At 45.9% G+C, this 27,926-nt stretch overlaps 1 protein-coding gene across 3 annotated transcripts in view; it reads right to left on the bottom strand.

Annotated features, from left to right (window-relative positions):
- Nucleotides 1-4,810: 4,810 nt before the first annotated feature.
- ABLIM3 (actin binding LIM protein family member 3) overlaps nt 4,811-27,926 on the bottom strand; it is a 103,783-nt gene continuing 80,667 nt past the window's right edge. For 2 of the 3 annotated variants that reach the window (XM_029216075.1, XM_029216078.1), the window contains 7 exons: nt 17,026-17,173; nt 15,757-15,786; nt 15,141-15,199; nt 13,107-13,167; nt 12,397-12,404; nt 11,778-11,858; nt 4,904-7,019 (listed from right to left, as the gene is read on the bottom strand). In XM_029216075.1, the coding sequence (XP_029071908.1) occupies nt 6,906-7,019; nt 11,778-11,858; nt 12,397-12,404; nt 13,107-13,167; nt 15,141-15,199; nt 15,757-15,786; nt 17,026-17,173 (501 nt within the window). In that variant the 3' untranslated portion in view covers nt 4,904-6,905. Of the gene's footprint in view, nt 7,020-11,777; nt 11,859-12,396; nt 12,405-13,106; nt 13,168-15,140; nt 15,200-15,756; nt 15,787-17,025; nt 17,174-27,926 lie in introns of all 3 variants that reach the window. The other variant, XM_029216077.1, reaches the window with a different exon arrangement.

Genomic DNA, 27,926 nt, shown 5'->3' with positions numbered 1-27,926 from the left:
GCGGCATGTGGGATCTTCCCAGACCAGGGCACGAACCTGTGTCCCCTGCATCGGCAGGCGGACTTTCAATCACTGCGCCACCAGGGAAGCCCTCTAGGTATTTTTTGATTTCTTCAGTGATCTCTTGGTTATTAAGTAATGTATTGTTTAGCCTCCATGTGTTTGTATTTTTTACAGATTTTTTCCTGTAATTGATATCTAGTCTGATAGCGTTGTGGTCAGAAAAGATACTTGATACGATTTGAATATTCTTAAATTTACCAAGGCTTGCTTTGTGACCCAAGATATGATCTATCCTGGAGAATGTTCCATGAGCACTTGAGAAGAAAGTGTATTCTGTTGTTTTGGATGGAATGTCCTATAAATATCAATTAAGTTCATCTTCTTTAATGTATCATTTAAAGCTTGTGTTTCCTTGTTTATTTTCATTTTGGATGATCTGTCCATTGGTGAAAGTGAGGTGTTAAAGTCCCCTACTATGATTGTGTTACTGTCGATTACCCCTTTTATGGCTGTTAGCATTTGCCTTATTTGTTGAGGTGCTCCAATGTTGGGTCCATAAATATTTACAATTGTTATATCTTCTTCTTGGATTGATCCCTTGATCATTATGTAGTGTCCTTCTTCGTCTCTTGTAATAGTCTTTAAAGTCTTTTTTGTCTGATATGAGAATTTAAAGTAATTATTGATAAGTTTGTGTTTACTGCCATTTTAAACCTTGTTTTCCAGTTGATTTGGTAATTCTTTGTTCCTTTCTCCTTTTTTGTTTTTCCTTTTGTGGTTTGATGGTTTACTTTTGTACTATGCTTGAGTTCCTTTTGTTTTGGTTTTTGTGAATCTATTGTATGTTTTGGACTTGTGGTTACTCTGGTTTTCAAGTATGTTAACCCATACCTGTATCTACTTGCTTTAGACTAACAGTCATATAAGTTCAAACAGATTCTAAAAGTTCTACCTCAGACTTCCCTGGTGGCACAGCGGTTAAGAATCCGCCTGCCAATTCAGGGGACAGGTTTGATCCCTGGTCTGGGAAGATCCCACATGCTGTGGAGCAACTAAGCCCGTGTGCCACAACTACTGAGCCTGTGCGCTAGAGCCTGCAAGCCACAACTACTGAGGCTCCATGCCACAACTACTTTCTGATCTTTTGTTGTTAGTGTATATAGGAGTGCAAGAGATTTCTGGGTATTAATTTTGTATCCTGCAACTTGACTGAATTCATTGATGAGCTACTCTAGTAGTTTTCTGGTAGCATCTTTAGGGTTTTCTAGGTATAGTATTATGTCATTTGGAAACAGTGATAGTTTTACTTCTTTTCCAATTTGGATTAATTTTATTTCTTTTTCTTCTCTGATTGCTGTGACTAGGACTTCCAAAACCATGTTGAATAAAAGTGGCGAGAGTGGATATCCTTGTCTTGTTCCTGATTTTAGAGGAAATGCTTTCAGTTTTTCACTGTTAAGGATGATATTAACTGTGGGTTTTATCATATATGGCCTTTATTATGATGAGGTAGGTTCCCTCTGTGACCACTTTCTGGAGAGTTTTTAATCATAAATTGGTGTTGAATTTTGTCAAAAGCTTTTTCTGCATCTTTTGAGATGATCGTATATTTTTAAAAATATTTATTTATTTTTTTTAATTCATTTTTGGCTGCATCAGGTCTTAGTTGCGGCACGCGGAATCTTCGTTGCAGCATGCGAGATCTTTCGTTGCAACGCACGGGCTCTTCACTGAGGTGCTTCGGCTTCTCTCTAGTTGTGGCGTGTGAGTTTTCTGTTCTCTAGTTGTGGCGCACAGGTTCCAGAGCGTGTGGCTCTGCAGTTTGTGGCACGCAGGCTCTCTAGTTGAGGCGCACAGGCTCTCTAGTCGAGGTGCACAAGCTCAGTAGTTGTGGTGCGCAGGCTTAGTTGCCCTGAGGCATGTGGGATCCTAGTTCTCCACCCAGGGATTGAACCCGTGTCGCCTGCATCGTAAGGTGGATTCTTTACCACTGGACCACCAGGGAAGTCCCCCATATGGTTTTTTAAAAAAATATTTATTTATTTATTTATTTATTTATTTTGGGGGGCTGCGTCAGGTCTTAGTTGCGGCACACAGGATCTTCATTGTGGCATGTGGGATCTTTCGTTGCGGTGTGCGGGCTTCTGTCTAGTTGTGGCACGTGGGCTCTAGAGTGCATGGGCTCAGTAGTTGCAGCACATGGGCTCTCTGGTTGTGGCGCTTGGGCTCTAGAGTGTGCAGGCTTAGTTGCCCTGAAGCATGTGGGATCTTAGTTCCCCAACCAGGGATCAAACCCGTGTCCCCTGCATTGGGAGGCGGATTCTTAACCACTGGACCACCAGGGAAGTCCTGATCATATGGTTTTAAATTCTTCAGTTTGTTAATGTGGTGATCACACTGATTGATTTGCGTATATTGAAGAATCTTTGCATGCCTGGGACATATCCCAGTTGATCATGGTGTATGATCCTTTTAACGTGTTGTTGGATTCGGTTTGCTAGTATTGTATTAATGATTTTTGCGTCTATGTTCATCAGTGATATTGGCCTGTGATTTTCTTTTTTTGTAGTATCTTTGTCTTATTCATTGATTTTAGCTTGGTTTTTATCTTGGCAATTCAGTTGTCTAGTTTTGATTGGTTCCTCTTCATAGTTTCTAGTTCCTTGTTACAGTGATCTGCATTTCTGTCGATAACCTTTCTTAATTCCTTTAGCATTTTTATTACCTCCTCTTTGAACTTGGTGTCTAGCAGACCAGAGAGGTCTGTTTTACTGTTTGTTCTTTCAGGGGATTTCTGTTGTTCTTTCAGTTGGAGTAGCTCCTCTGCTTTTTCATTTTACTTAAATTTCTCTGTTTCTATGAATTTAGGAGAAACGCTTATCTACTGTGGTCTTGAAGGGCTGTTTTTTGTTTTGGTTTTTTTTGGCCACACTCTGTGGCATGTGGGATCCTAGTTCCCCAACCAGGGATTGAACCCACCCCCCCTGCAGTGGAAGAGCCTTAACCACTGGACTGCCAGGGAAGTCCCACTGAAGGGCTGTTTTTAATGTATGAGTGTCCCTGTGTAGACTGTGTGAATCCAGTAGTTTTGGTATGGATGACAGCCATGTCTTTCCTCAGAGTGGAAATTATCCCCTTGATGGGGGGTGTGATTGGTGTTGTGGTAACCTGAGTCTGCACTGGAAGTTGGGTGGGATCTCCTCTTTCCCCTGTGGCTGTCACAGCCCTGTCAGGGGTGGGGTCTGCTCCCCAGTTGTTGAAGTAGAAGCCCTGAGGGTTGGGTTTAGTAAGGCTGCATTGCCCTTAAGTGTGTGCTCTGTCCCCAAGGAGGTGAGTGCTGAAGCAAGTGAGGCCCGTGTGGTCACAGAGAACCTTGTGCAGGCATCCCCGGTTTTGCCCAGAAGCAGCCCAAGGTTATGTCCCTTTCTCCATAGTGTTTGTCCGAGACCTAGTGTCAGGCAGGCACTGGGGGCCGGGGCATTGTGGCTGCAGGAATCAAGGTGGTTGTGCTGCCACTTGGCACCTGGGGTGCCTCTATGATAGGGCTCTCCCAGGGCTTGTCTGCCCCAGATATGACTACAAGCTGTGGTGTGAAGTAGGCAGGACTGGAATGTTCCTGCTGGGAAAGGAACCACTGCAAACTCCTCCTCAGGGGCTGTCGCAGGGGATTTGTGATTCTGTGATGGCTATGCCACCTGGTGTGCACAGCAACATGGTCCATTGTTGCTGGACCTGTTCTTGGACCTGCCCCCGCTATGGGAGCCCTGATAATTGGCTCTGATGTCAGCCCCACTCCTGACATGTGTGGACTCACAAAGTCCACCACCACTGATGCTGCATCCCTCCGTGAGCACGCTGACAGTGGGGCTTTTATGGTAGACCCATGCCCTGCCCTGCGCATGCTGTAATTGGGGCTCCTATGGTGGACTGTGCCCCTGTGGCATGCGGTAACAGTGGTGCCCCAGACCACACTCCAGGCACTTCTGGTTATCTCTGCACAGCTAGATTGAGTCCTCTCCCAGGGTCCCTCTCCTGAAGGCCGAGTTTCAGTGCCTAGCTGTTGTGCCTATTAGCAGGCCCGCCTTGACTGCATTTTGGGTTGAGAAGTGTGACGACGTGGCAGCCGACAAGCGCTGGTCTCTCTCTGCCCTGATTGTTAGCAAGCCAGCACACACACACTCCTCATGAGCAGAGACCAGGCCCTTTCAGCTCCCTATCTGTCCCGGCGGACCTCCCAGCTGGCAACGGGGGTTCCCAGCGTGAGCGAACCTCTCTTCTTTCATAACTCCCTCCCAGGGGTGCTGGTCCCTTCCTGATGCCTTATTTTTCTTTTTTGTCCTACCTGGTTACAAGGGGATCTTACTTGCAGCTTTGGTTGTATAAGAGATCTTCTGCTAGTTTTCAGTCGGTTTTCTGTGAGAATTGTTCCACATTTAGATGTATTTTTGATGTGTGTGTGCGGGGAGGTGAGTTCCATGTCCTTCTACTCTTGATCTCCCTCCTCTTGTTTGTCAAATAACTGCAACACTGAATCAGATGAGGTCAAATGCAGAGGCTGGGTGGTTTACTGACCATGAGTACTCTGACACTCACCATGCCTCCCCACCTCCAGGTTCACTACCTCTTGGAAGTCGCCAGCTCACCTGGGTCTTATTATTATTTTCTGATAATCAAACCTTATTTGTTATTGGAACATCCTCTTCCATCCTGCAGGACCCTGTGTTCTGCAGGAAACAATTTGGGTAATGCTTACCTGGTCAAACTTTATTACAGAAGGAGAAACTGAGGCCAAGGGAGGGCTGCTCTCTGACACTTTTATTTTGAAAAATGTGCATGGTTCAGTCTCTCCCCACGTCACTCATCTTCACTCACACTAGAAACAACAGAAGGACACGAGTCTGGGTTGAAATTATGTGCATTTATGGGAAAAAAATATCCAACAATAACAAAAGCCCTTCAATCTCGCCAAGTTCTCAACCAGTGATAATGAGGCAGTTTCAATGAATGTGTCTGGCTGGGGACATTTCCAAAGGGGTCAGGACAGTTGAAAGACATTGGCCAAAAAGAAAAGATGCAGAGAGGGCTGACATTTTAAATGAGAGCATATTAGACCTCCCTTATGGCCCCTCATCCTATCACCCTTTCAAGTTACAGTCTCCTCCCAGTTTACAAAGATCCTTCCTGAACTCCGCTCAAATGCAGTCTCTTCCAGAAAGCTTTCCTTGGTCTGCACCAGCTGCATATGCCTTCTTAGTAATGTCACATTTTCTCGTGCTGTCTCCTATCACTTTCTGCCTCACATCCATCATGTTTGAGTACCTGCCTTACGGTATCCATTGTTAGTAGGCATGCCCCTGAAGTTGGGCCCCATGTTGCTCATCCCAGTATTTCCGTCTCCCTCCCCCATCCAGTGCTCAGTATACAGCAGGTGCTCAGTATACAGCAGGTGCTCAGTGAGGGCTTGCTGAGTTGAAGTCAGTTCTACATTTGCCACCACACATAACCTCTTGAGAGTGATAACTGCCATCTCTACTTCTTCATTCTTCCTCCACGACCTCAGTGGTCTGACTCCAGCCATCTCCAGGAAGGAACAGACCCCACAAGATATCACCAACTCGTGGTTGCAGGTTTGGGGTGGGGAGAAGGTTAAGCTTTCACCCCTGTTCCAGAAGCCAAGGAGGCAGGAAAGGCAGCCACTGGGGAAATCAGTATGACCATGAGTGGTGTTGGCCACTGCTCCATTTTGGAATCTCATAAGTAGTCATTCTTCAAAAGTTTCCCCCATGAACCATGGCCGACTTTGCAATGCAAGCCGAGGACTGGTGGGGGTCTGGTTGGGTTGCTCTGCCAGCCCAGGGACCAGAAGACATAGGCCAGGAAACTTTCTATAGGACATGGCCTATATTACCTTTGGGCGGGGAGTGTTAGAGGTTGTCTGTCTAGTTGTTCCGTTGGAGCTGTGGTGGGAACATTAGCCCTGTGGTGAGTTGTCAGGCACATAGATTGTAGTAAGGCTGAAAAATACAAGCTTCAATAATGGGCCTCTCCTCCAAAGGTGGAAGGGTCAGGAGGTTCTGGGAGCAATGAGGGAGGGTCCCAAGAGGTCCTGCAGCTCCAGTGCTAACGGGTGCCCTGCTCTGTCTCCTGCTTCCAGCTCCCGCTCCCTCCCTCTGGTTCTCCACATAGGGGCCAGGCAGGGGGCCATTGGAAGTAATAGTGCAGGGAAGGGAAGTGCTTTTTCTTTTCCTACCATGAGGCGTAGATTTGGACTAGAGAGAGGTGAGGATCAAGGATAGGAGGAGGATTGAAGAGGAGAGGAGAGGCCAGGGCCCTATCCACTTGTTTACTTCTGTAACGAGTAGACATGAAGCCCACATTTCTAGCTGCATCACCCCCAGACAGCATTGAGGTCCTAGTCGGGGTGATGAGAAAATTCTTCAGAGCTCTCAAAGGTGCTCAGTGACTTGGGGAGAATGCTGTGGATCCTCCCATGAGAGGGCCCCTCTGGGGCCAATAAGGTATGAAAACTGCAGCATCCTCCCTGGAGACTGGGGAAAAGAGCCGAGAAGCAGAGAGAAGAGAGACTCCTTCAGGCACCTCCTTTAGCAAAGAGAGTTGGACCTTAGGGGACTCAAGTCAGGAGAGATGTTTCAGTATAAAAAGGCTTCCCAGTAAAAGGATGGGAGTCCCCACGAATCCCTTCCCAAATCCCATTGCACTTAGAAAAGAGAAAGGAAGGAGCATAAAAATATCTTGAAGATGTGGGCTTGCCTGACGATACAGAAAAGCAAGTCTCATGGCAGGCAGTGTGTCCCATTACACGAGAGGATTATACCGAGCTTCAGTATAGAGACTTTACATATATCTTTATATAAATGCATATATATTTATAGAGCTTCTGCCTAGAACAGCCGGGCTTGCTTCTTCAGTTCATTCCTCTTCCAGAGGGCCAGCCGGTCAAACTCGGAAATGGTCATGCCGAAGACTTGGTAGAACTCTTCCTGGGACAGGTGGCGCTGCAAGGAGGTGGGAGGAGACAGAGGGAACAGCTTGAGGATGTGAGGTGCAGGCTGGGGGCAGGTGGAGGCAGGAGTGGTTCCTGTGCATTTCCTCTGGGTACACTGTGCCTGGCAGTGTCTGACCCATGGAAGGTGTATGATGAATATCTGTTGAATGGATCAATGTGTGAGTGGTTGTTTCCTGGGAGGGACCTCTGTAGCTGGTCTGGCTGGAAAGGCTTCCCCCGCCCAGGACTCAGGTGGGACTTCTGCTTCACCTAAGTGCCTCTCGATGCATCCCAGTTGACCTCCCCTTTCTGCAGTCCCTGCTCCATGCATTGTGTCCAGGAGTGTGTATGGATTAATGTTATCGCTCTTTGCTTTGGAAGAAAAAGGAGGCATGCCCAAGATTTTAGGGCGTATTTCCTCTTACTAATTAGTTTACAAATGATCTGGAAGGTTGTTCCTTAGGCCAGTCAATGAAAAAAAGTTACTGTCCAGATTTCTCCAACCCCCACTCCCTGAAATGTCCTTTCATCTCTTTCTTATTTGAAAACAAGTATGCCATATAATGAAACATTGTTCTGCATGCCTTGGCAGGTTTTTTAACCCCTTTCTGCCTGTCCTCTCTCCTGCCCCTTCCCATCAGCCTTGAAAGTTGATACATTATCCTAAGCTTTTAAAGTTAGAAATATATGGCACTTAAAATGTGGCAAAATGTGGAAAATTGGTACATTTAGGTGAAGGGTAGATGGATACTCATTTTACAATTCTTGCAACTTTTCTGGAGGTCTGAAATTTTATTTTTCAAAATAAAATTTACAATTATGTTTAAAGATAGAAATAGATGGCATATATCCTGCCTGTAAACTTCCTGCATTCACTTGCTGTTGGTAGCAATTATATTAGCTAATTGAGTATTGAGGGAGATTGAATGAGAATCATGTATACAGCCACGTAACAATTAGACAATTCTCTGGCCTATTGTCCCTGTGAATTAATGTTTTCGCCACATTTCCAGAACTTTAGGTAAAAGTAACTTTGATACTTTTGTTAGATATCATTGGCTGCCGATGACTCTGAGTTGATTTTTTAGTACTTAATATTTAACACTACCACCAATTCCTTGTATTGCGTTTGTATTATGCTCAGTAGTTCATAAATGTACATTCACCCTCATTTTTCTCCTTTAATTCTTCTGACCTGATTTTCTTCTGAAAACCAGGAATAATTTCTACCCAACTGAAAGATGAGAAAAGCAAAAGTCAGAGAATTAAAATGACTTGCCCAAGAGGGAGGGAGGAGAGGAGACTAGGTAAATAGCAGAGCTGAGACCAAAGTCCAGGGCTTCTGATTCCAAATGCAGTGTACTCTCACTGCCCCTCTTGGTCAATCCCATTAAGAATTTCATAAATATGTCTTTCTTTTATGAAAAATTTCAAAAATACACAAAAGAGAGAAAACGCACACCCATGCCCATCATCCAGATTCAAAGAGTTTTACCACATTTGCTTCATGTTTCCTTTGCTGAAGTGTCTTAAAGCAAACCTTGGACACTGTTCACTCCTACATACAGCGGTTTGCATCTCAAAACATACTGGCTATTTTCTTACATAACCACAACAGCATGGGCAAGGAAAAAATGACAGTAATTCCACAGAATTACCTAATACCTGTCTACAATAAAATTCCCCTAATTGTCTCAAAGTGTTTTTTTTTATAGTTGGTTTGTTTGAATAAGGATTCAGACAGCATCCACACATCACATTTGGTTGTTAGACTCCACCAGTCTAGACAGTGCCCCTCTTCTTTTGTTCATGCTATTGACTCGCCCAAATCTGTTTTACTTGCGCTCGAGTGCTGAAAAATATGTGGATATGAGAGCATTCTCTGCTCCTTCCATAGTAAAGACTGAGGGGAACTGTCTCATTTGTTCTTTTTGTTGTTGTTGTTGTTAGAGAGTGATGGTTACTACTGATTCTCTAGCTGGCTTTCTCCACTGTGTTTAAAAATCTTTTTTTTTTTTTTTTAAATAAGACTCAATTTAAAGGAATGGCAGACTAAACTACTCAAGTAAACACTGTAGGACACACTGAAGGAGTCTGAGGCTTTTCTTCTCTCCTCCTGTTAAGGGCCACGTGGAGCCTCCTTTCTCCTCTGAGTTCTCAGAGCACACAATGGCAGCCCTGTCCATTTGACATTCACCGCAGATTTTAAAGCATAAAGGTTAAGTGCATAGGCTTTACAGCCAGGCAGATAGGAGCGTGTGACCTTGGACATGGTAACCTCACTGAGCCTCAATGTCCTCTTCTGAGAGTGGCAGCATCCCAGTACCTACCTCACGGATATTGTGAGGGTGACTGAGATGATGCGGGTCACATGCTTGGCACAGTGGCTGGCACTCAATCACCGGCACTCTCATTAGTGCAGTGATCTCTTCATGTGTCTGTCACATAGCATGGCCTGGTCTCTGTTTCCTTTGATTTCATCTCCTCATCCTCTCTTCTGGGCTCACGTGGCCCCAGCCACACTCACCTCCTGCCGTCCTCCAACACACCAGACTCACTCCTGCATCAGGGCCTTGGCAGCGGCTGTTCCCTTGGCCCAGAATGCTCTTCCTTCCTATATAAGCATGGCTAACTCTCTCACCTACTTGAAGTCTTTGCTCAGATGTCATGTTTTCAATGAGATCTACTCTGACCACCCTATTGAAAACTGCAACTCACCCCTCCAACTCCCAACCCCCCTCACTCTGTTCTCCTCTTACCCTTTCCCTCAGCCCGGTTACTTCCCAACATATTCTATCCTTTATTTATTACTTGTGTCATTTACTGTCTGTCTCCTCACATGAGAACGTCAGCCCCAAGAGGGCAGGGGTCCTTGTTTTGTTCACTGATATGTTGTAGGCACCTAGAACAGTACCTGGTGTATATAATAGGTTACAATAAATATTTATTGAGTGAACAAGTATCTATACTCCGAGCTCCTTGAGGAGAGAGTCAGGGGTTTCCTTCTTCCGTGCCCTTCCTGAACTGCTGCAGACAGCTAGGACAGTGTCTCTAGCCCAGTGGTCTCAGCTCAGGCTATATATTAGACATCCCTGGGAGCCTCTGAAAAATACTGATGCCTGAGCTCCTTCCCCAGATTGTGATTTAATTGGACTCAGATGGGGCCCTGTATGGGTATTTTAAAAAAGCTCCCTAAGTGATTCTGATGCTTAGAGAAGGTTGCGTTTTCCTGGTCTGAGCTTCTGGGTGTCCTGGAGGATGTAGGAGAGCAGTTGGTCCTCCATTACGAACCAGGTTCGTGAACATTTCCACCCCTAAGTGCTGGCTCCAGTGAGCTGCCGTCGGAGCTGTCCCCTTCAGCACCGGCAGACACTCACTGCTGGACTGTGAAACGAAGCCCTTGTTATACATGTGGGGAGAATCATCCGCTTCCTTCCCTGCTACCCCAGCATATGCTAGAGCTGAAAGGACTCACAGGGCTTCCCGACCCACTCGCATCTCCCTCCTGCAGCTCCAACCCTCTACTCTGGGCAAATTCATCAGCCGTCAGGTCAGGGGTGGTCCCAAGAAGGGCTGAGCCTCCTCTCTTACAAGCCTGGATTCAATTCCACAGACATCTCCTGACACCTCCCCTAGTCCAGGCAGAGGAAATGGATGGCTTGATGATCTGATGCAAAGGAGAAAGAAAGGTATTGGATCTGTGCTCTGGACGCAGGGCTGGGGAGGCTGGAGGAAGAGGTTAGCGACACATCCTGAAGAAGGCTTAGGGGAGGCTTTGGGGCACAGGCATCACTAGAATGGGGCCCTGATGAGTGAGGAGGCTGGCAAGATGGAAAGGGTGTTCCAGGGAGAGGCACTGGGGTGAAAAGGGCAGCGTGTGCTCCTGGAACTAATGTAACCAGGGACCGGGACTCCATGCCAAGTGGACTGGATGGCTTGAGAGCCCAGTGCCACGGTCAGGCCATGTCTGCGCCTTACTTATGCTGTTCCCACTGCTCATGTTGCTCTCCTGCCTCTCCATCCATCTAAACCTGCCCACCTCCAAAAGTCCATCCAAATCCTTCCTCTTCCCGGAAGCCTGTGTCACCCCACCCAGCTTTAGTGGTCTTCTCTGAGTAACAGCAATGAAACACTTAGGAAGAATTTTCTACTCAGTACACTGCCAGATTCTGTGTGAAGGGCCCTATGTGTATTGTCTCACGTATGTCATTTGGCAACCTGAGGGAAGCATGACAGTCACCCCATTTTACAGAGGAGAAAACTACGGTTTGGAGAGGTGGTCATGTGGCCAAGCTGTCCAGTTGGGCATGGCAGCATCAGGGTTGGAACCTAGGGAGTCTTGCTCGAGACTCGCTTATATGTTTACCCTCTGCACAGAGCTGTCCGCCATCCTTCCCTGTCACAGGCACTGGTTTTCTATACAATCCTGCATAACACCAGTGCTGTGTTTCTTCTTATCGGACAGACTGCAGGCTCTTGGAGGGCAGGAACCAAATCTAGCTCTTCTCTTCTGTCTGCAGAAGCATCAGCCCCGCTTGGAGACACGCTGTAGCCGTGCCCCACAGATGCTGACTGAACTGAGGAGGCTGCAGAGAACAGCAGGGGCCAGTCTTGGGCTAAGGAAACCAGGTTGGAGTCTCTGCTTTTTTAACCAGCTGTGTGACCTTTACGGCATTCATTCTGCCTGCTCCTCCCAAGCTGGGTTAGACCAGGCAATTTCTGGAATCACTTCAAACCCAAGGGCACCTGCTCAGTTTTCTACACATACCTCTAAACGCGTCCGATCCACATCCTTGGGCAGTCGGTTTCTCCCTCTTGTGGTCACCAGGAGCAGTTCATAAGGGTAGATCTAAGAAGAGAGGAGGGGGGATATTTGTAGGTTGGGTGAGGGTGGTGGGCTTGTCCCTTCAGACGTATTTTGTGTCTGGCTGGGGCTCCCTCCTCTGTCCAGAAAGAGCCAGAGATTAAAGTCTGGAGGAAGGGCTGAGTATGTCCTTTTTCGGGTTTCCTGGCAGCCTCAAGGCACCTTCTCCTAAAAGGCAAGGCTCTGGAGTCCTTGAATACTGCCAGGGATGAGCTTGGTTGCATTTGGCCTTAATGTGAGCACAAGGGCTCCTGAGTGTAAATGTCTCATATCTGTGATTGGCAAGCCTCTAGAGAGTCTCCGAGGCCCGGGGGAACTGTCTGGTTTCAGGAGGCAAGAGATGTAGGGCAGGATTCAGGGAAACTGGGCCAAGGAGGCACTTGAAATGCTAGTCTTGAGAGGACCCCTGGGGTTATTTATCGATGTTCCCTTCCCTGCATAGACAGTGCTGTCATCTTCCTGCTGGTCCCCAGTGTAGCAACATGCAGGGTCCCGGAGACCCCCAGGGTCTGTGTATCTTTACCTTGTACTCTGTAGAGAGAAAAGAGACACACACAAAGTAGAAACCATCAGTCTTTGCTCTGCATCACTACACTGGCCTCTGTCATAGAGACACTGTCCTTATTGAATTCATCCCAAATCAAGGATGGTTTGAACACAATGGAGAAAGGGGTTGGGCTGATCCAGAGATAGGTTTTTAGGGGGAAAATGACGTTTGAGATATTTAGAATAGAAATAAGGAGAGTCTGGGCCCATGAAGCACATGGGTGAGATCCTTCATCTTCTGGGGGGAATCCTCCAGGGTTTGATGTGGGCCTGCCTTCCTGCCTGAGCCTGCTTGTAGGAGCTGGAAGAGGCTGGTGGGAGAGCATCACTGGAAGAGAGCATGAGGCTCATGGAATTTTTTCTTGGAAGAATGTGCATTTGGCTCTGAGTATTTCCCTCCACCCGGGGCTGGCAGGCAACTCTAGCTCAGCAGTCCTGGGAGAACAGCAAGCACTCTGTGACGGCTCTGGGAATCCAGATGGGACAGATGGCCTGGAGATCACCCAAGGCCGGGGACTTGAGAGGATGAGAGAAGAGCAGGGGAAAAGGGAGGGAATGGGAAGTGAAAGGGAACTCGGGGTTTGCACAGAGCCCAGCGTGGGACGAGAATCGTTTGTCAAACGGGCTATTATGAGCAGTGCATTATAATGAGGTCCCTGTGAAGTCCCAGGAGACGCCGGCACTCACCTCGCATGCCCCAGTTGACAGCGTTCATGCTGTCGTAATGGAATAGGTCTGCGCTGGGTGTCTGCAGGGGAGACAGAACCAGGGCTGGCCTGAGGCACGCTCACCTCTGCCTCCCTGAAGTACTCACCCATCTCCAGAAAATGCACTGGGGCTGGTGGGACACGGGGCCCTCTCAGAAGCCTCGGTCTCAAGGTGGAGTGATTTACTTCACTGCCATATGCCTAGTGCCTAGGCCTGGCACGTAGTAGGCACTCAGTAAATATTCATTTATTAGTGAATTACAGCTCATGCTTTCTTTCATTACTCAAATATCATTTTTTCTGAGATCTGCCCTGACAACTCTATCTAAAATTGCAAATCGCCCCTTCCCCAACTCCCAACCTCCCTCATCCTGCTCAATTTCCCCCTTTTCCCATAGCACTTACTACTTTCTACATTGTGTATAAGGTGACTTGTGTACTATTTACTGCTTGCTTTCTATTTCTCCCTGTAAGAATATAAGCTCCAAGGCCAGGGGTCTTTGTTTTGTTCGGTCACTGAGGTATTCTGAACCCTCAGAGCAGTGCCTGGCATACATAAAAGGCTTTCAATAAACATCTGTCTGTTCATGAACAAATGTCTAGGCTTTGGGCGTGCTGAGGACAGGGTCTGTCTCTTCCCCGCTTGGAGTGGGTGGGGCCCCAACACCAGCCGTGGCTCTACTGTGGACCTCTGATCCCTTTTGTGTGCTTAACCCTAAAATTGTCTCTTAACAAGTCTACCACTTTTGTCCCTCTGCAGTCTCTTCTCTATACAGGAGGGATCCCATTAAAAATCTGAGTTGGGGGCTTCCCTGGTGGCGCAGTGGTTGAGAGTCCGCCTCAACCACATGATGCAGGGGACACGGGTTCGTGCCCCGGTCTAGGAAGATCCCACATGCCGCGGAGCGGCTGGGCCCGTGAGCCATGGCCGCTGAGCCTGCGCGTCCAGAGCCTGTGCTCCGCAACGGGAGAGGCCACGACAGTAAGAGGCCCGTGTACCGCAAAAAAAAAAAAAAAAAATCTGAGTTGGATGGTGCAGCACACCTACTGGAACCCTTCTGAGTCCTTACCAGCACACAGGGCCCTAATGACATCTCCGTCTGGCTTCATCTCCACGCTCACTCCATCCCAGCCACACATCCTCCCCACCCAGGGACTCTGACACTGTGCTTCCCTCTATTAGGGTGGCTCTTGCTAGTCTTGGAGAGGTGAGGTCCCTCCCTGCGCTCAGGCCTTTGTTTAAATTCACTCTCTGACCTTCTCTCTCTTTGCCTCCTTGCTTTGTCTTCCATCTGAGCACTTATGACTGCTGACTTCAAGTCACACGTGCACTTATTGGTTGTCTGTCTCCCCAGCTAGAATGTGAGCTCCACAGGAGCAGCGAATTTATTCACTGCAGGACTTCCAGCACTCAGAACAGTGCCTGACACTTAGTAGGTGCTCAGTAAATAAATGTCTATCTTAGTGTCCTTCCCCTTTCCCCCATCACTTGTCTATTCACAGAGCCTCTCCTTTTGCCAACAAGACATATTTTTCATCCCCTTTTTAGTCCTTAAACCACCTCACAGCTTCCAAGAAGGTTTTATGCCACAGGACATCTAAGAGCTCAGAAGGCTCCAAGCCACAACGGGTGAGTGGAACCCAGCAGTCAGGTGTGGGCTGTCGGGGGCAGCTGGCCCAGGCTCGAATCCTGGCTCAGCACTTACTAGGAATGAGAGCTCAAGGAGGTCACTGAGCCCCTCTGTGCCTCCATCTTCATCCACAAAATAGAGTTATTAAAAATAGTAACTACCTTGCAGGGTTATAATGAGTGAGTGCTTGTAAAGTGCTCAGCATGGAGTAATTGTGCCATAGATACTAGGTGCTCCCAGCCCCTCTCACAGGGGGCTCTTTTGTTAATGCACCTCTAGCCCCAAGGCCTCTGTCCAGGTTTCACCCGTAAGTCATCACTCCTGAGCTAACACAGGAATTGTGAACCTCTTGGGGATAATGTCCCTGGAACAGCCTCTCTTACCCTGTGCAGCCCGTTTCTTCTGTAGGCAGGCAGGGAGGCAGATTTGGAGATGAGGGGGTCTGAAAAGAAGGAGCCAAGACAATTACCAGGGGCCCCAAGCCAGGGTTTCCTCTCCCTGAGGTCATCTGGCTACAAATGGCCAATGTTACTTGTGGGAAGGGGGACAGACAGGGACCACCAGCTCCTTCCACTGCTCTCCAGGCTTACAACTAACAGTCTTAGGGGTGCCTCACCCTGGCAGAATTCTAGGCCCACCCCAAGTACCCACTCACAGAGTCTTCTGGTGTTAACCTGCACACATCTATCCTCCTATGATGGACCCATGTGTCCTGGAATTGCGGTCGAGCTGGAACTCAGACAGGCAGGCTCCCACGTGGGTGGAAGAGGTGTGTGCTCTTTCTTTCTCTCTGGGAGCTGTTGGGCATGGCAACACTGGTTCCAGGACCAAAGATTAAGACCCATTGTCTGACAAACACATGGGGTGGACTATTTCAGATGGGGACTGTGCTGGGACATCCACGTTGTATGGTCATCACAACTAAGGGGGACCTGCCGCTGACTCAGCTCTGGCCCTCACAGAACATGATGGGCTGAAGGAAGGGCAGGCAGAACATACCACTGTCAGCCAGGTAGTGGGACCGAGGGGCTGCAAGAGAGGGAAGCCAGAGATCAGCGTTCATGGAGACAGACAGAAATGGCTCCCATACCTGGGCCACCCTGGCCGGCGGGGAGGAGGGCCCTCCTTCAGTACCTCCTTTCCCACTGGTCAGTTTCTAACTGTTGCACCTGCACCTGATCCTCCCTCCCCCACCCAGCTTGTAGCCCAGCACCTGGCACAGTGCAGGTGCTCTGTGATATTTGTTGCATAAATGCCATTGAATGGAGCTGAATTTTGAGCAGCACTGGTGCAGTGTACAGAGCCAGGGGTTGAAAACAGTGCCTCTCAGTGGTGAAACAGGGAAACAGCCCATCAGTTCATCCTGGCTTGGCCATTAGTAGATACCCAATTTCAGAGAAGTAAATCATGCTTTGTTTTCTTATCTGTAAAATGGGAGGGATAGTGTCTCCTTTATAGGGTTATTGTGAAGAATATAGGACACAATATAGTAAGGTGCTTAGCACAGTGCCTGACAGATGCAAACCCTCAATAAAACTGGCTTTATCATCATCACCACCACCACCACTGTCATCTTTGAGCTCACCTAGAATCAAGGTGCAGTACAGCAAAGAGGGAAAAGCTTATGGCCTTGAAGTCACTCTATGCTGGGCCTGATCCTGGCTCAGTCACTTACTGGCTTTCTGACCTTGGGCAAGAGGGTTAACCTCAGGTCTCTCATCTATAAAGTGGGTGATAATAATCCCTCTACATTGTGGGTCTTTGTGAGGACCAAGGGTGATAATGTATCTATAAATGCCCAGCACACAGGATTGCAATAAATGGTACCTTTTATTATCCATCAAGTATTGACCTGAGATAGGATTTCCTGGCAGGACTGAATCCCACAGGGGTAAGTAAGAGAGGAGGCAGGAAGAGGATGTGTGAGTCCAGGAACAGGGAGGAGCTTACAGTGAAAGACTCTCAGGGCAAAGTGCTTGAACCAAGCCTCTGCTTGTATACCTCCAGTGATGGGAGGCTTGCTACCTCAAGAGGCATCCCGTTTTATCTTCAGACTATTAGAAGAGTTTTTTCTTTACATGGAAACTGATTGGAAGTCATGGCTTCAGATGACCCAAAGAAGCAGAAGTGACTGCTCAGGACGGAGCATGGTCTTATTTAGTCTGTATTCTAGACCCTGGTGAGGCCATAGAAGGTTAGATTCACTAATGAAAGAACTGATGGGGAAGAGAGTGCCCCCACCCCGGCAGGTTACAGGGCAGTGCTTACAGCCATTTAGGGACATATCATAGCCAGCTGTGTGCAGGGCCTCTCGGCTGCTGGTGGAGCTCCGGGGTGGGGTCCAGGGATCTGCGTAGGAACTGGACCGGGCCTTCATCTCTTCCTTCAGAATTAGTCGGCCAATTCCACTCTGGAGCTGGGGGTGGGGGAGGAACAAGATGAAGTTAGAAGGAAGCAAAGAACACTGAGATGGAACAGGCTTAGGAAAGGCTGAGGGACCAGATTCTCTATAGTGAACCTCTGGCACTTTTTGCCTTTTCAGTGTCTCTCTTTCCTTGCAGCACCCATATTTTCCTTTGTGGGACTTCATTTCTCTTCCACAAGTAGTCCTGTGGTCAGGGTGGGGCGCTGGTGGTACGCACCAGAGCCCACATACAATATGTGGGCTTTTGTGTGCGTGGCTTCTTTCACTAAGCATAATGTTGTCAAGGTTCATATACATTGTAGCATGTATTAGCGCTTCATTCCCTTTTATAGCTGAATAATAGTCTGTCATATGGATATGCCACATTTTGTTTATTCGTTTGTGAGTTGATGGACATTTGGGCTGCTTCCGTCTTTCGGCTCTTGTGAGTAGTACTGCTAGGAACCTGCGTGTACATGTATTCGTTTGAGTACCAGTTTTCAGTTCTTCTGGGTATATACCTAGGAGTGGAACTGATGGGTCTGTGAACAGAGAACGTCACCTAACATGGGTCAGTAAACAAAGGATGTTGCAGCCACCCAGCCATCAACCTCTGCAGCCACCACCAACAGCATACCCTGAGAGGATTCAGAATGGAGTAAAGCAGGATACTGGGCCTAGATATTTAAGGTGCATATCAAAGGAATGATTTCAGTGCATCTTCCCATACACAGAAAAGGGCTAAATTCATTAACGTGAGATGTCTGTTTTTTCTTTAATTAGAATCTTTTGACGGACGTTTGACTATCTGCTTTGTTTTGTTTTGCTTTGTTTTTGCAAAAATTCCTTTATATCCTGGTTCCTCCCTTACCTCTTCAGAACTGTCCCTCAGAGCTATCTGGGAGGCTGTCTCCCGGGCTTAGGTCCTTAGTATGTCTGCTGAATAAAACATAATTCTCAACTTTTAGGTTATGCAGTCAACAGTTTTGACAGCTACAAAGGGACCCAGAGCAGACTTTTCTCCTTTGCCTGAACTCTCCAAGGGTCCAGAGCCTAGGTACCAGCAGAGGATTCTTGGGCCCATCTGCCACCTCAGAGAGTCCAGATGAATTTGGGTGAGTCTCTCCTGATTCTCAGATCTCCTGTTATTGGCTGATGATCCTAAGTTTTATTCAGTGATGTTAAACTCCTCACTGGAAGAGTAGTAGGCTATCCTTGAAACTTAGTTTCAAGAAGAGGTACCTGGGTTATGCTCAGTTGAAAGACACTGAGTAAGGTTGGACTGGGTAATTAGGTGGAAGACGGGCCTGTCGTTTTTCCTTGAATTGGCTACTTTAATAGAGTTTGTCAAAATAAAAGTGAAGGTATCTCATGAGAGCTTTCAGCTCAGAAGGAACATCACCTCCTGGCTGGCAACAGCTTCCTCAGGCTGTTCAGTGTCCCTGAACACAAACTTGTGGGAGTGGTAGAGGCAAGTCCTCACACTGTGCAGCTGTCCCTAAAGGGAAACCCACTTTTTCAATTAAACACTTGCCTGCCAGGGACATGCGTAAGAGCTGGCCACTCCATAATCCGAGTACCCATGGTGGTTGTAGGCTACTGAAGGGAGAAACCAAGACTCATAAAAGGGCTAAAATGAATCTAGGGTAATATCTAGAGGAGTTAAGCTCACAACAGCACATTGGCTCACCACACGATCATCACTAGCGATTTTATCTCCACAAACTGACTCTAGAATGGGGAACAAAGCTTTCAAAACAAAAAGAAAAAGGAACGACAGATTGCCAGCTTCTAACTAATACCCCAGCCAGACATATATGTACAACACGTATACTTACAAGTACTTACTTAATTGGGAATTAAAGGAAATCTCGCCCTGAAAATGACTAAGATGAGGCTCTTCTATTGCATACACAGTTAAGTTAGAGAAAGCCTGCTTGATAAAACATCTTTTCAGAATTCTGACCTTAAAGAAACAAAAGCCCTTCTAGGGGGAACTTGCATTTCTCTCCCTGTGTCTTTGAGATGTAAATGTTCTACCTGATTTTCTTAGGCATTTTGTGTGTATGTATGTGTATATGTCTGTTTCTGTGTTTTGATTACTTGGTCTTTGCCACCTGGAAGGTACACATATGGTATACAATTCGGCAGCCAACCGAATAGACTGGGATTCTGAGCAGCCTTTTGTCTGACTGTGCCAACTCTCACGGGCTTTTGCCCTCTTAACCTTCCTTGCGTCGGCCTGTGCAATGAAGCCCTTTACTTTCTTAGGCTATTTTGGGGAGTAAACTTTCTAGATTTTGTGAAGGCTACATCTTCACACTCTGTTGTGGGGACTTCTCTGGTGTCTTATTGGTTTGCATCAATAAGATACATCTTATTAATGGCCACATGATGGATCCTTTATATTGGAGAAACTTCTAAATTGGTAAATTTTAAAAGAGCTGTGTTACTGGTACTTATAAGAAGAAAACTTAGAAGGTGGAAAACATATATTCGGTTAACCTAAGAACTGCCTTAATTGAAGACAACAACAACAAAAACCTGGTTTGGGAAGCCTTATTTGTGGTCTCTGCTTCCCCTCAGTGGGTCTTACAGATGCCAATAAAAACATTAGGATAATTCATGTTAATTAGGTTGATTAACAGGGAAGTAAACTGAAGAGAAAGTTTAGAGACTTCTTCCCAACAAGGTGGAAATTTTAAAGGGACTTATCCCAAAAGGATAAAGAAATCTTTAGATGATTATTTAAAAATGGGATAAATAAAATGGATGTTAATGGGATTAAAACAAAGGTTTGATAGAACATCACGTAAGGCTGGGTGGAACAAAGGGGCCCCCTATAGGTCCCCAACATTAAAGGGCCCCAAACAAGTCCACTCTATTTACCCCACTTAAAAAATATATATATTTAGGGACTTCCCTGGTGGTCCAGTGGGTAAGACTCCGTGTTCCCAATGCAGGGGGCCCAGGTTCGATCCCTGGTTGGGGAACTAGATCCCACATGCATGCCACAACTAAGAGTCCGTGTGCTGCAACTAAGAAGCCCACATGCCACAACTAAAACCCACCGCAGGCAAAATAAATAAATATTTTAAAATATACATACATATTTAAATGGCTGGAAGTAAATTACACTGAGATACCTGGCCAAAAATTACTTGGGGCAACAGTTAGGCCGATTAAAAGATTGACAAAAGGGCCTGAGTCCCTTGGCTCAAGCCCTCACTGGGGACCCCAGAGCCTTTTATTAAAAATAGATAAAAGAGTCAGAGGATAAAAAGAAAGGAAAGCTTCTAGGGCTCCTTGAAAGACCAAGGCTTGATGATTGGGTCCTAATGGAAGATAAAGGTAAAGGTATAAAAGTTGATAGAACTGAGATGAAAGTTTATAAAAATTGGTATACCTAAACGGGCTTTATATAAGATGGTTATTTCTCTTTTGTTTAATTATATTGTGTGATATACATGTTTCACTGGGGAATCCTTCATAAGACAGGCCGTATGAATCTGCCCCTCAGGAAATATTATTAAACATACAAAAGGAAACCAGTAGGGTTACCTGAGACTGTATAATATAATGTAAAAACTGGGAGCAATATTCAGGGGCTAATAAAAATAATAATACAGATTTTGCTCTGGGTCTCACCTGTGCACTCAGAAAAAGGACCTTTGTTGAATGCCTCATGCAAGCTTTTGAAAGCATGATAAATTAAACCCTAAAATTCTAGAACATAGAACTCTTGAATTTTGGCTTAGTCAGAAATCTTCTCACTGATATAAAAAAGCAAATTAAACAAAGTACAGTTGGGCAAATCAATCTTTTAATATCATTTAGGCAGCAGACCAGTTTTTTTGAGAATTAAAAGCAACTCTCTTTGTTTTGCAAATCTCTGCAAATAAGAAATGTAAATACAGCCCACATTGATCTGAGACTGAGCCTAATTAGCTCAATCAGGTAAAACCTGAAACCAAGGAGGAAAAAAAAAAAGCAAAAAAGTCCTTTTAAACTCAAACTGCTGGAAAGGCTCCCTCACCCCAAATCTAATTCATAGCCTCCTTAAGGGTTTATCAAGGATAAATACAAATCTTAAAAGTCTTTTCCACAAATAGCAAAGCCTTAGTCATCTGAGCAAGCAAGTTTAACTTATTCCAACGGTTACTTATAAACTAGTAAGTTTATACTGTAATACCTGATTCATAACTAAGTTTATAAGGTGAAGCTCTGAGATCTCTAGTTAGGTCTGTTTATATGTCTGTGCACATATTATACATATGAGATGTCTCTACCTCCGGAAAATACTGCTAAAATTAAATTTATAAAAGAGTTCCATTTAATTGACTTAAAAGTAAGTGCTTACAAATGGAATACTTCTAAACATAAAAGAAACTGGGCAGAATGAATTTCAGGTTCATGTATCTAGGAAATATTCAATATTAAATTAATATCCGGTATTAAAGCTAGCTTCAGCTGCTGGTTTCATCAGTCAATACAGACATCTTTCACTTGGTACATCTTCATTGTACCAAGGTTCACTGAAGGTTAATAAGTTCATGTTATTTCTGTTGCAGAGTTTGTCAGCAAAGAAATTAACTTGGTATGATGATATTTTCATAAATTATAAAGGAAAGTAAGAGTTTTCAGGTGAACCCTTTAGGAATAATTATGCTTTGGGTATATGGATTTAAAACAGTTTCTCCAGATTTTTGGTAACTTAAAACTTTAGAGTTTTTCCTATTTAATTTTTATTTTATATTGGAGTATAGGTGATTTACAATGTTGTGTTAGTTTCAAGTATACAGCTAGATGATTCAGTTATACCTATATGTATATCTGTTCTTTTTCAGATTCTTTTCTCAAGAGGTTATTATAAAATATTGAGTAGATTCCCTGTGCTATACAGTAGGTCGTTGTTGATTATCTGTTTTATATATAATACTGTGTATATGTTAATCCCAAACTCCTCATTTCTCCCCCCCCCCCCCCCCCCCCCGCCACCACGTTTCCCCTTTGGTAACCTAAGTTTATTTTCAAAGGCTGTGAGTCTGTTTCTCTTTGGTAAATAAGTTCATTTGTATCATTTTTTTGGGTTCCACATATAAGTGATATCATACGGTATTTGTCTTTCTCTGTCTGACTTACTTCACTTAGTATGATAATCTCTAGGTCCATCCATGTTGCTGCAAATGGCATTATTACGTTTTTTTATGGCTAATATTCCATTGTAGATAGGTACCACGTCTTCTTTATCCATTCCTCTGTAGATGGACACTTAGGTTGCTTCCATGTCTTGGCTCTTGTAAATAGTGCTGCAATGAAGATTGGGGTGCATGTATCTTTTCGAATTATGGTTTTCTCTGTATATATACCCAGGAGTGGGACTGCTGGATCATATGGTAGTTCTATTTTTAGTTTTTTAAGGAACCTCCATACTGTTCTCCATAACAGTTGTACCAATTTACATTCCCACCAACAGTGTACGAGGGTTCCCTTTTCTCCACATCCTCTCCAGCATTTATTGTTTGTAGACTTTTTTTTTTTTTTTTTTTGCGGTACACGGGCCTCTCACTGCTGTGGCCTCTCCTGTTGCAGAGCACAGGCTCCGGATGCACAGGCTCAGCGGCCATGGCTCACGGGCCCAGCCGCTCCGCGGCATGTGGGATCTTCCCGGACCGGGGCACGAACCCGTATCCCCTGCATTGGCAGGCGGACTCTCAACCACTGCGCCACCAGCGAAGCCCTGTTTGTAGACTTTTTGATGATGGCCATTCTGACTGGTGTGAGGTGATGCCTCATGGTGGTTTTGATTTGCATTTCTCTGATAATTAGTGATGTTGAGCATCTTTTCATGTGCTTTTTGGCCATCTGTATGTCTTCTTTGGAGAAATGTAAATTTAGATCTTCTGCCCATATTTTGATTGCATTGTTTGTTTTTTTGATATAGAACTGCATGAGCTGTTTGTATATTTTGGAGATTAATCCCTTATCAGCCACTTGATTTGCAAATATTTTCTTCCATTGTGTGGGTTGTCTTCATTTTGTTTATGGTTTCCTTTGCTGTGCAAAAGCTTTTAAGTTTAATTAGGTTCCACTTGTTTATTTTTGTTTTCATGTTCATTACTCCACGTGTTTGTGTTTTTTACAGGATTTTTTCCTGTAACTGATTTCTAGTCTCATAGTGTTGTAGTCAGAAAAGATGCTTGATATGATTTCAGTTTTCTTAAATTTACTGAGGCTTGATTTCTGGCCCAGGATATGATCTATCCTGGAGAATGTTCCATGTGCACTTGAGAAGAATGTATACTCTGCTGCTTTTGGATGGAATGTTCTATAAATATCAGTTAAGTCCATCTGGTGTAGTGTGTCATTTAAGGCTGTGTTTCCTTACTGATTTTCTGTCTGGATGAGCTGTCCATTGATGTAAGTGGAGTGTTAAAATCCCTCACTATTATTTTGTTACTGTCAATTTCTCCTTTTATGCCTGTTAGCATCTGCCTTATATATTTAAGTGCTCCTATGTTGGGTGCATATATATTTTCAGTTATTATATCTTCCTCTTGGATTGATTCATTGATCATTATGTAGCATACTTCTTTGTCTCTTGCAGCAGTCTTTATTTTAAAGTCTGTGTTGTCTGAGTATCACGACTTCAGCTCTCTTTTGATTTCTATTTCCATGGAATACCTTTTTCCATCCCCTCACTTTCAGTCTATATGTGTCCTGAGGTCTGAAGTGGGTCTCTTGTAGACGTATATATGTGGCTCTTGTTTTTGTATCAGTTCAGCCAGCCTGTGTCTTTTGGCTGGAGCATTTAATCCATTTACATTTAAGGTAACTATCGATATGTATGCTCTTACTGCCATTTTGTTAATTGTTTTGGGTATTTTTTTTTTAACATCTTTATTGGAGTATAATTTTTTTACAACCATGTGTTAGTTTCTGCTTTATACCAAAGTGAATCAGCTATACATATACATATATCCCCATATCTCCTCCCTCTTGCATTTCCCTCCCACCCTCCCTATCCCGCCCCTCTAGGTGGTCACAAAGCACTGAGCTGATCTATCTGTGCTATGTGGCTGCTTTTGGGTTTGTTTTTGTAGGTCTTTTTTCTTCCCTTCCTCTTTTGTTCTCTTTTGTGATTTGATGACTCTCTTTAGTGTTGTGTTTGGATTCCTTTTCAATTTTTATTTGTATATCTATTGTAGATTTTTGGTTTGCAGCTCCCATGAGGTTTTGATGTAGCAGTCTATATACATATACAAGATTTTTTAAGTGGCTGGTCTCTTAATTTGAAATGAATTTCCAATATCCTGCAATTGTACTCTCCTCAAGATTGCTGGTTTTGATATCATATTTGTGTGTGGCTGATTTCCTACCTTTAGTGTATGTTTGCCTTTATTGGTGAGTTTTCCCATTCATAAGTTGCTTGTTTCTAGTTGTGGCCTCTTCTTTTCTGCCTAGAGAAGTTCCTTTAGCATTTGTTGTAAAGCTGGTTTCATGGTGCTGAATTCTCTTAGCTTTTGCTTCTCTGTAAAGCTTTTGATTTCTCCATCGAATCTGAATGGGAGCCTTGCTGGGTAGAGTAATTTGGTTATAGGTTTCCCCTTTCATCACTTTAAATGTATCATGCCACTCCCTTCTGGCCTGCAGAGTTTCTGCTGAAAAATCAGCTGTTAACCTTATGGGGATTCCCTTGTATGTTATTTGTTGCTTCTCCCTTGTTGTTTTTTCTATTTTCTCTTTGTCTTTAACTTTTGTCAGTTTGATTAATGTGTGTCTCGGCGTGTTCCTCCTTGAGTTTATCCTGTATGGGACTCTCTGCATTTCCTGGACTTCATTGAGTGTTTCCTTCCCCATGTTAGGGAAGTTTTCAGTGATAATCTCTTCCAATATTTTCTCAGGCACTTTCTCTCTCTCTTCCCCTCTGGGACCCCTATAATGTGAATGTTTGTGCATTTAATGTTGTCCCAGAGGTGTCTGAGACTACCCTCATTTCTTTTCATTCTTTTTTCTTTATTCTGTTCCACAGCAATGACTTCCACCACTCTCTCTTCCACTTATTCATTCTTCTGCCTTGTTTATTCTGCTTCTCATTCCTTCTTGTATGTTTTTCACTTCAGTTATTGTATTGTTCATCTCTGTTTCTTTGTTCTTTAGATCTTCTAGCTCTTTTTTAAACATTTCTTGTATTCTCAGTCTGTGCCTCCATTCTTTTTCCGAGATATTGGATCATCTTTACTGTCATTACTCTGAATTCTTTTTCAGGTAGATTGCCTATCTCCACTTCACTTTGTTGTTCTTCTGGGTTTTTATCTTGTTCCTTCGTCTGGAACATATTTCTCTGCCATCTCATTTTTTCTAAATTTCTGTGTTTGTGGTCTCCTTTCCATACGCTGCAGGATTGTATTTCCTCTTGCTTCTGGTGTCTGCCCCCTGGCGGGTGAGGTTGGTCCAGGGGCTTGTGCAGGCTTCCTGGTGGGAGGAACTGGTGCCTGCCCACCGGTGGGTGGATCTGGGTCCTGTCTCTCTGGTGGGCAGGGCCACGTCAAGGCGTATGTTTAGAGGTGGCTGTGAGCTCAGTACAGCTTTAGGCAGCCTGTCTGTTGATTGGTGGGGCTGTGTCCCCCGCCCTGCTTGTTGTTGTTTAGCCTGAGGTGTTCCAGGACTGGAGCCTACAGGCTGTTGGGTGGGGCCAGGTCTCGGTGCCAAAATTGTGCCCTCCCTGAGAACTCATGCCAATCGGTATTCCCTGGGGCCTTTGCCGCCACTGTCCCTGCCCCCACGGTGAGCCACAGCTGACCTCCACCTTCCCTGGAGACCCTCCAAGATCCGCAAGTAGGTCTAGTCCAGGCTCCTGTGGAGTCACTGCTTTGTGCTGGGTCCCTCCAAGAGTGGGATCTGCTTCCCCTTGTCCGTGGAGCTCCTGCAATCAAGAACTGCTGGCCTTCAAAGCCAAATGCTCTGGGGGCTCCTCCTCCCAATGCCAGACCCTCAGGGTGGGGACCCTGACGTTGGGCTCAGAACTCTCACTCCTGTGGGAGAACCTCTGCAATACAATTATTTTCCAGTCTGTAGGTCACCCACCCGGCAGGCATGGGATTTGATTATATCGCAAAAGCGCCCCTCCTACCATCTCATTGTGGCCTCGTCTTTCTCTTTGGGTGTAAAATACCTTTTTTGATAGGTTCCAATCTTTTTTGTCAATGGTTGTTCAGCAGTTAGTTGTGATTTTGGTGTTTCTGTGAGAGGAGGTGAGCTCAAGTCCTTCTACTCCGCCATCTTGTCCGGAATTGAGATGCTTTGAGTTTGGATGCTTTCTGCCTCTTTCCTTAGTGTGTGCTGGCCATTATTCCTTTCAAATGGTGTGTGGATGTGTGGCAGCCTGTGCACACTCCTGGTATGGCAGGAGCAGCAATTGGCGCCTACTTGCGGGTCTCCCAGCAGCAGCAGTGGCCCATGTGCCCCCAGGCCAGTAGGGGCAGAGATTGTTGTCTGCTCCTGTGTCTCTTAGCAGCAGTGATGGCCCACGCACTCCCGGGGACAGCAGGGACCATGACTGGTGGCTGCTCGCTGCCTGTGCGTACTCTCTGGATGGTGGGGGTGGGACTGGCGCCTGCTCCCGGATCTCTTAGTAGCAGCGGTGGCCCGCACACTCCCAGGACAGCAGGGACAGTGACTGGAGCTTGCTCATGGCCTGTACGTGCTCCCCGGACATTGGGTGCAGTGATTGGTACCTGCTCGTGGGTCTCTTAATGGTGGCAGTGGCCCACACACTCCCGATAGCAGGGACAGTGCTTGGTGGCTGCTCGCGGGTCTCGTATTTGCGGTGGTGGCCCGCGCACTCCTGCGACAGTGGGGACAGCACTTGGCGCCTGCTCACGGCTCTCTTATTGATGGCGGCTGCCCGTGCCTGCCTCTGGAGCCACGATGGCAGTGGTGGCTCGCGCCCACCCCTAGAGCTCATGTAGGTGGTGTCCTGTTGCCTGAGAACGTGCGCACAGGGAAAGAAGCTCCTATGGTGGTCCCACCCCTCTCCTTGCATGCCCCCCAACAATGGTACCTTGCCTCCATAGTGGTCCCAGGCTTCTTCCGAGTGCACCCTCAGTTGCCACACTCCACCCTCTTCAGGCTCTCTCCGCATAGCCAATCCTGGTCCTCTCCCTGGGTCTGACCTCCAAAGCCCAGGCTTCAGCACCCAGCCCCTGCCCATGTGGTGGACGAGGGCCTCAGGCTGGGGAGCACAGGGCGGCAGTACTGACCATCTGTGCAGGTCACTGTCCGTTTTGCCTTCCACAGACTGGTTGCTGCCCTCTCGTCCGAGGCTCTGACGCTCCCCCTCTGTCCAGGCTGATCTCCCCACGGGTGAGGGAACCTCCCAGGGTGTGGGAGCCTTTCCTCTTTCACAGCTCCCTCCCTGGGGCGCAGGTCCTGTCGTGATTCCTTTCTGTCTTTCTTTTCTTTTGTCTTATCTGGTTATGTGGAGGTTTTCTTGCCCTCTCAGAAGTCTGAGGCCAGTGTTCAGATTTTCTCTGTGAATTGTTCCACTTGTAGATGTATTTTTGATGCATCTGTGGGAAGAGGTGAGCTCCATGTCCTGTTCCTCTGCCATCCTGATTCCTCAGCCCTTGCTAAATTAATTTAAGTAATGGGAATCCACTGACTATCCAGGTCACTTCAAATAAGATAAAATACTCAAACATTATTTGCTAAACAGGTCTAAATTTACCTACTTTTGTCTCCTTACAAGAAGGAAACTAAAGAT

Source organism: Monodon monoceros, unplaced genomic scaffold (assembly GCF_005190385.1).
Source record: "Monodon monoceros isolate NGI ecotype Baffin Bay Population unplaced genomic scaffold, NGI_Narwhal_1 Super_Scaffold_12, whole genome shotgun sequence".
NCBI lineage: Eukaryota > Metazoa > Chordata > Mammalia > Artiodactyla > Monodontidae > Monodon > Monodon monoceros.
This window is presented reverse-complemented; position numbering and strand designations above follow the sequence as displayed.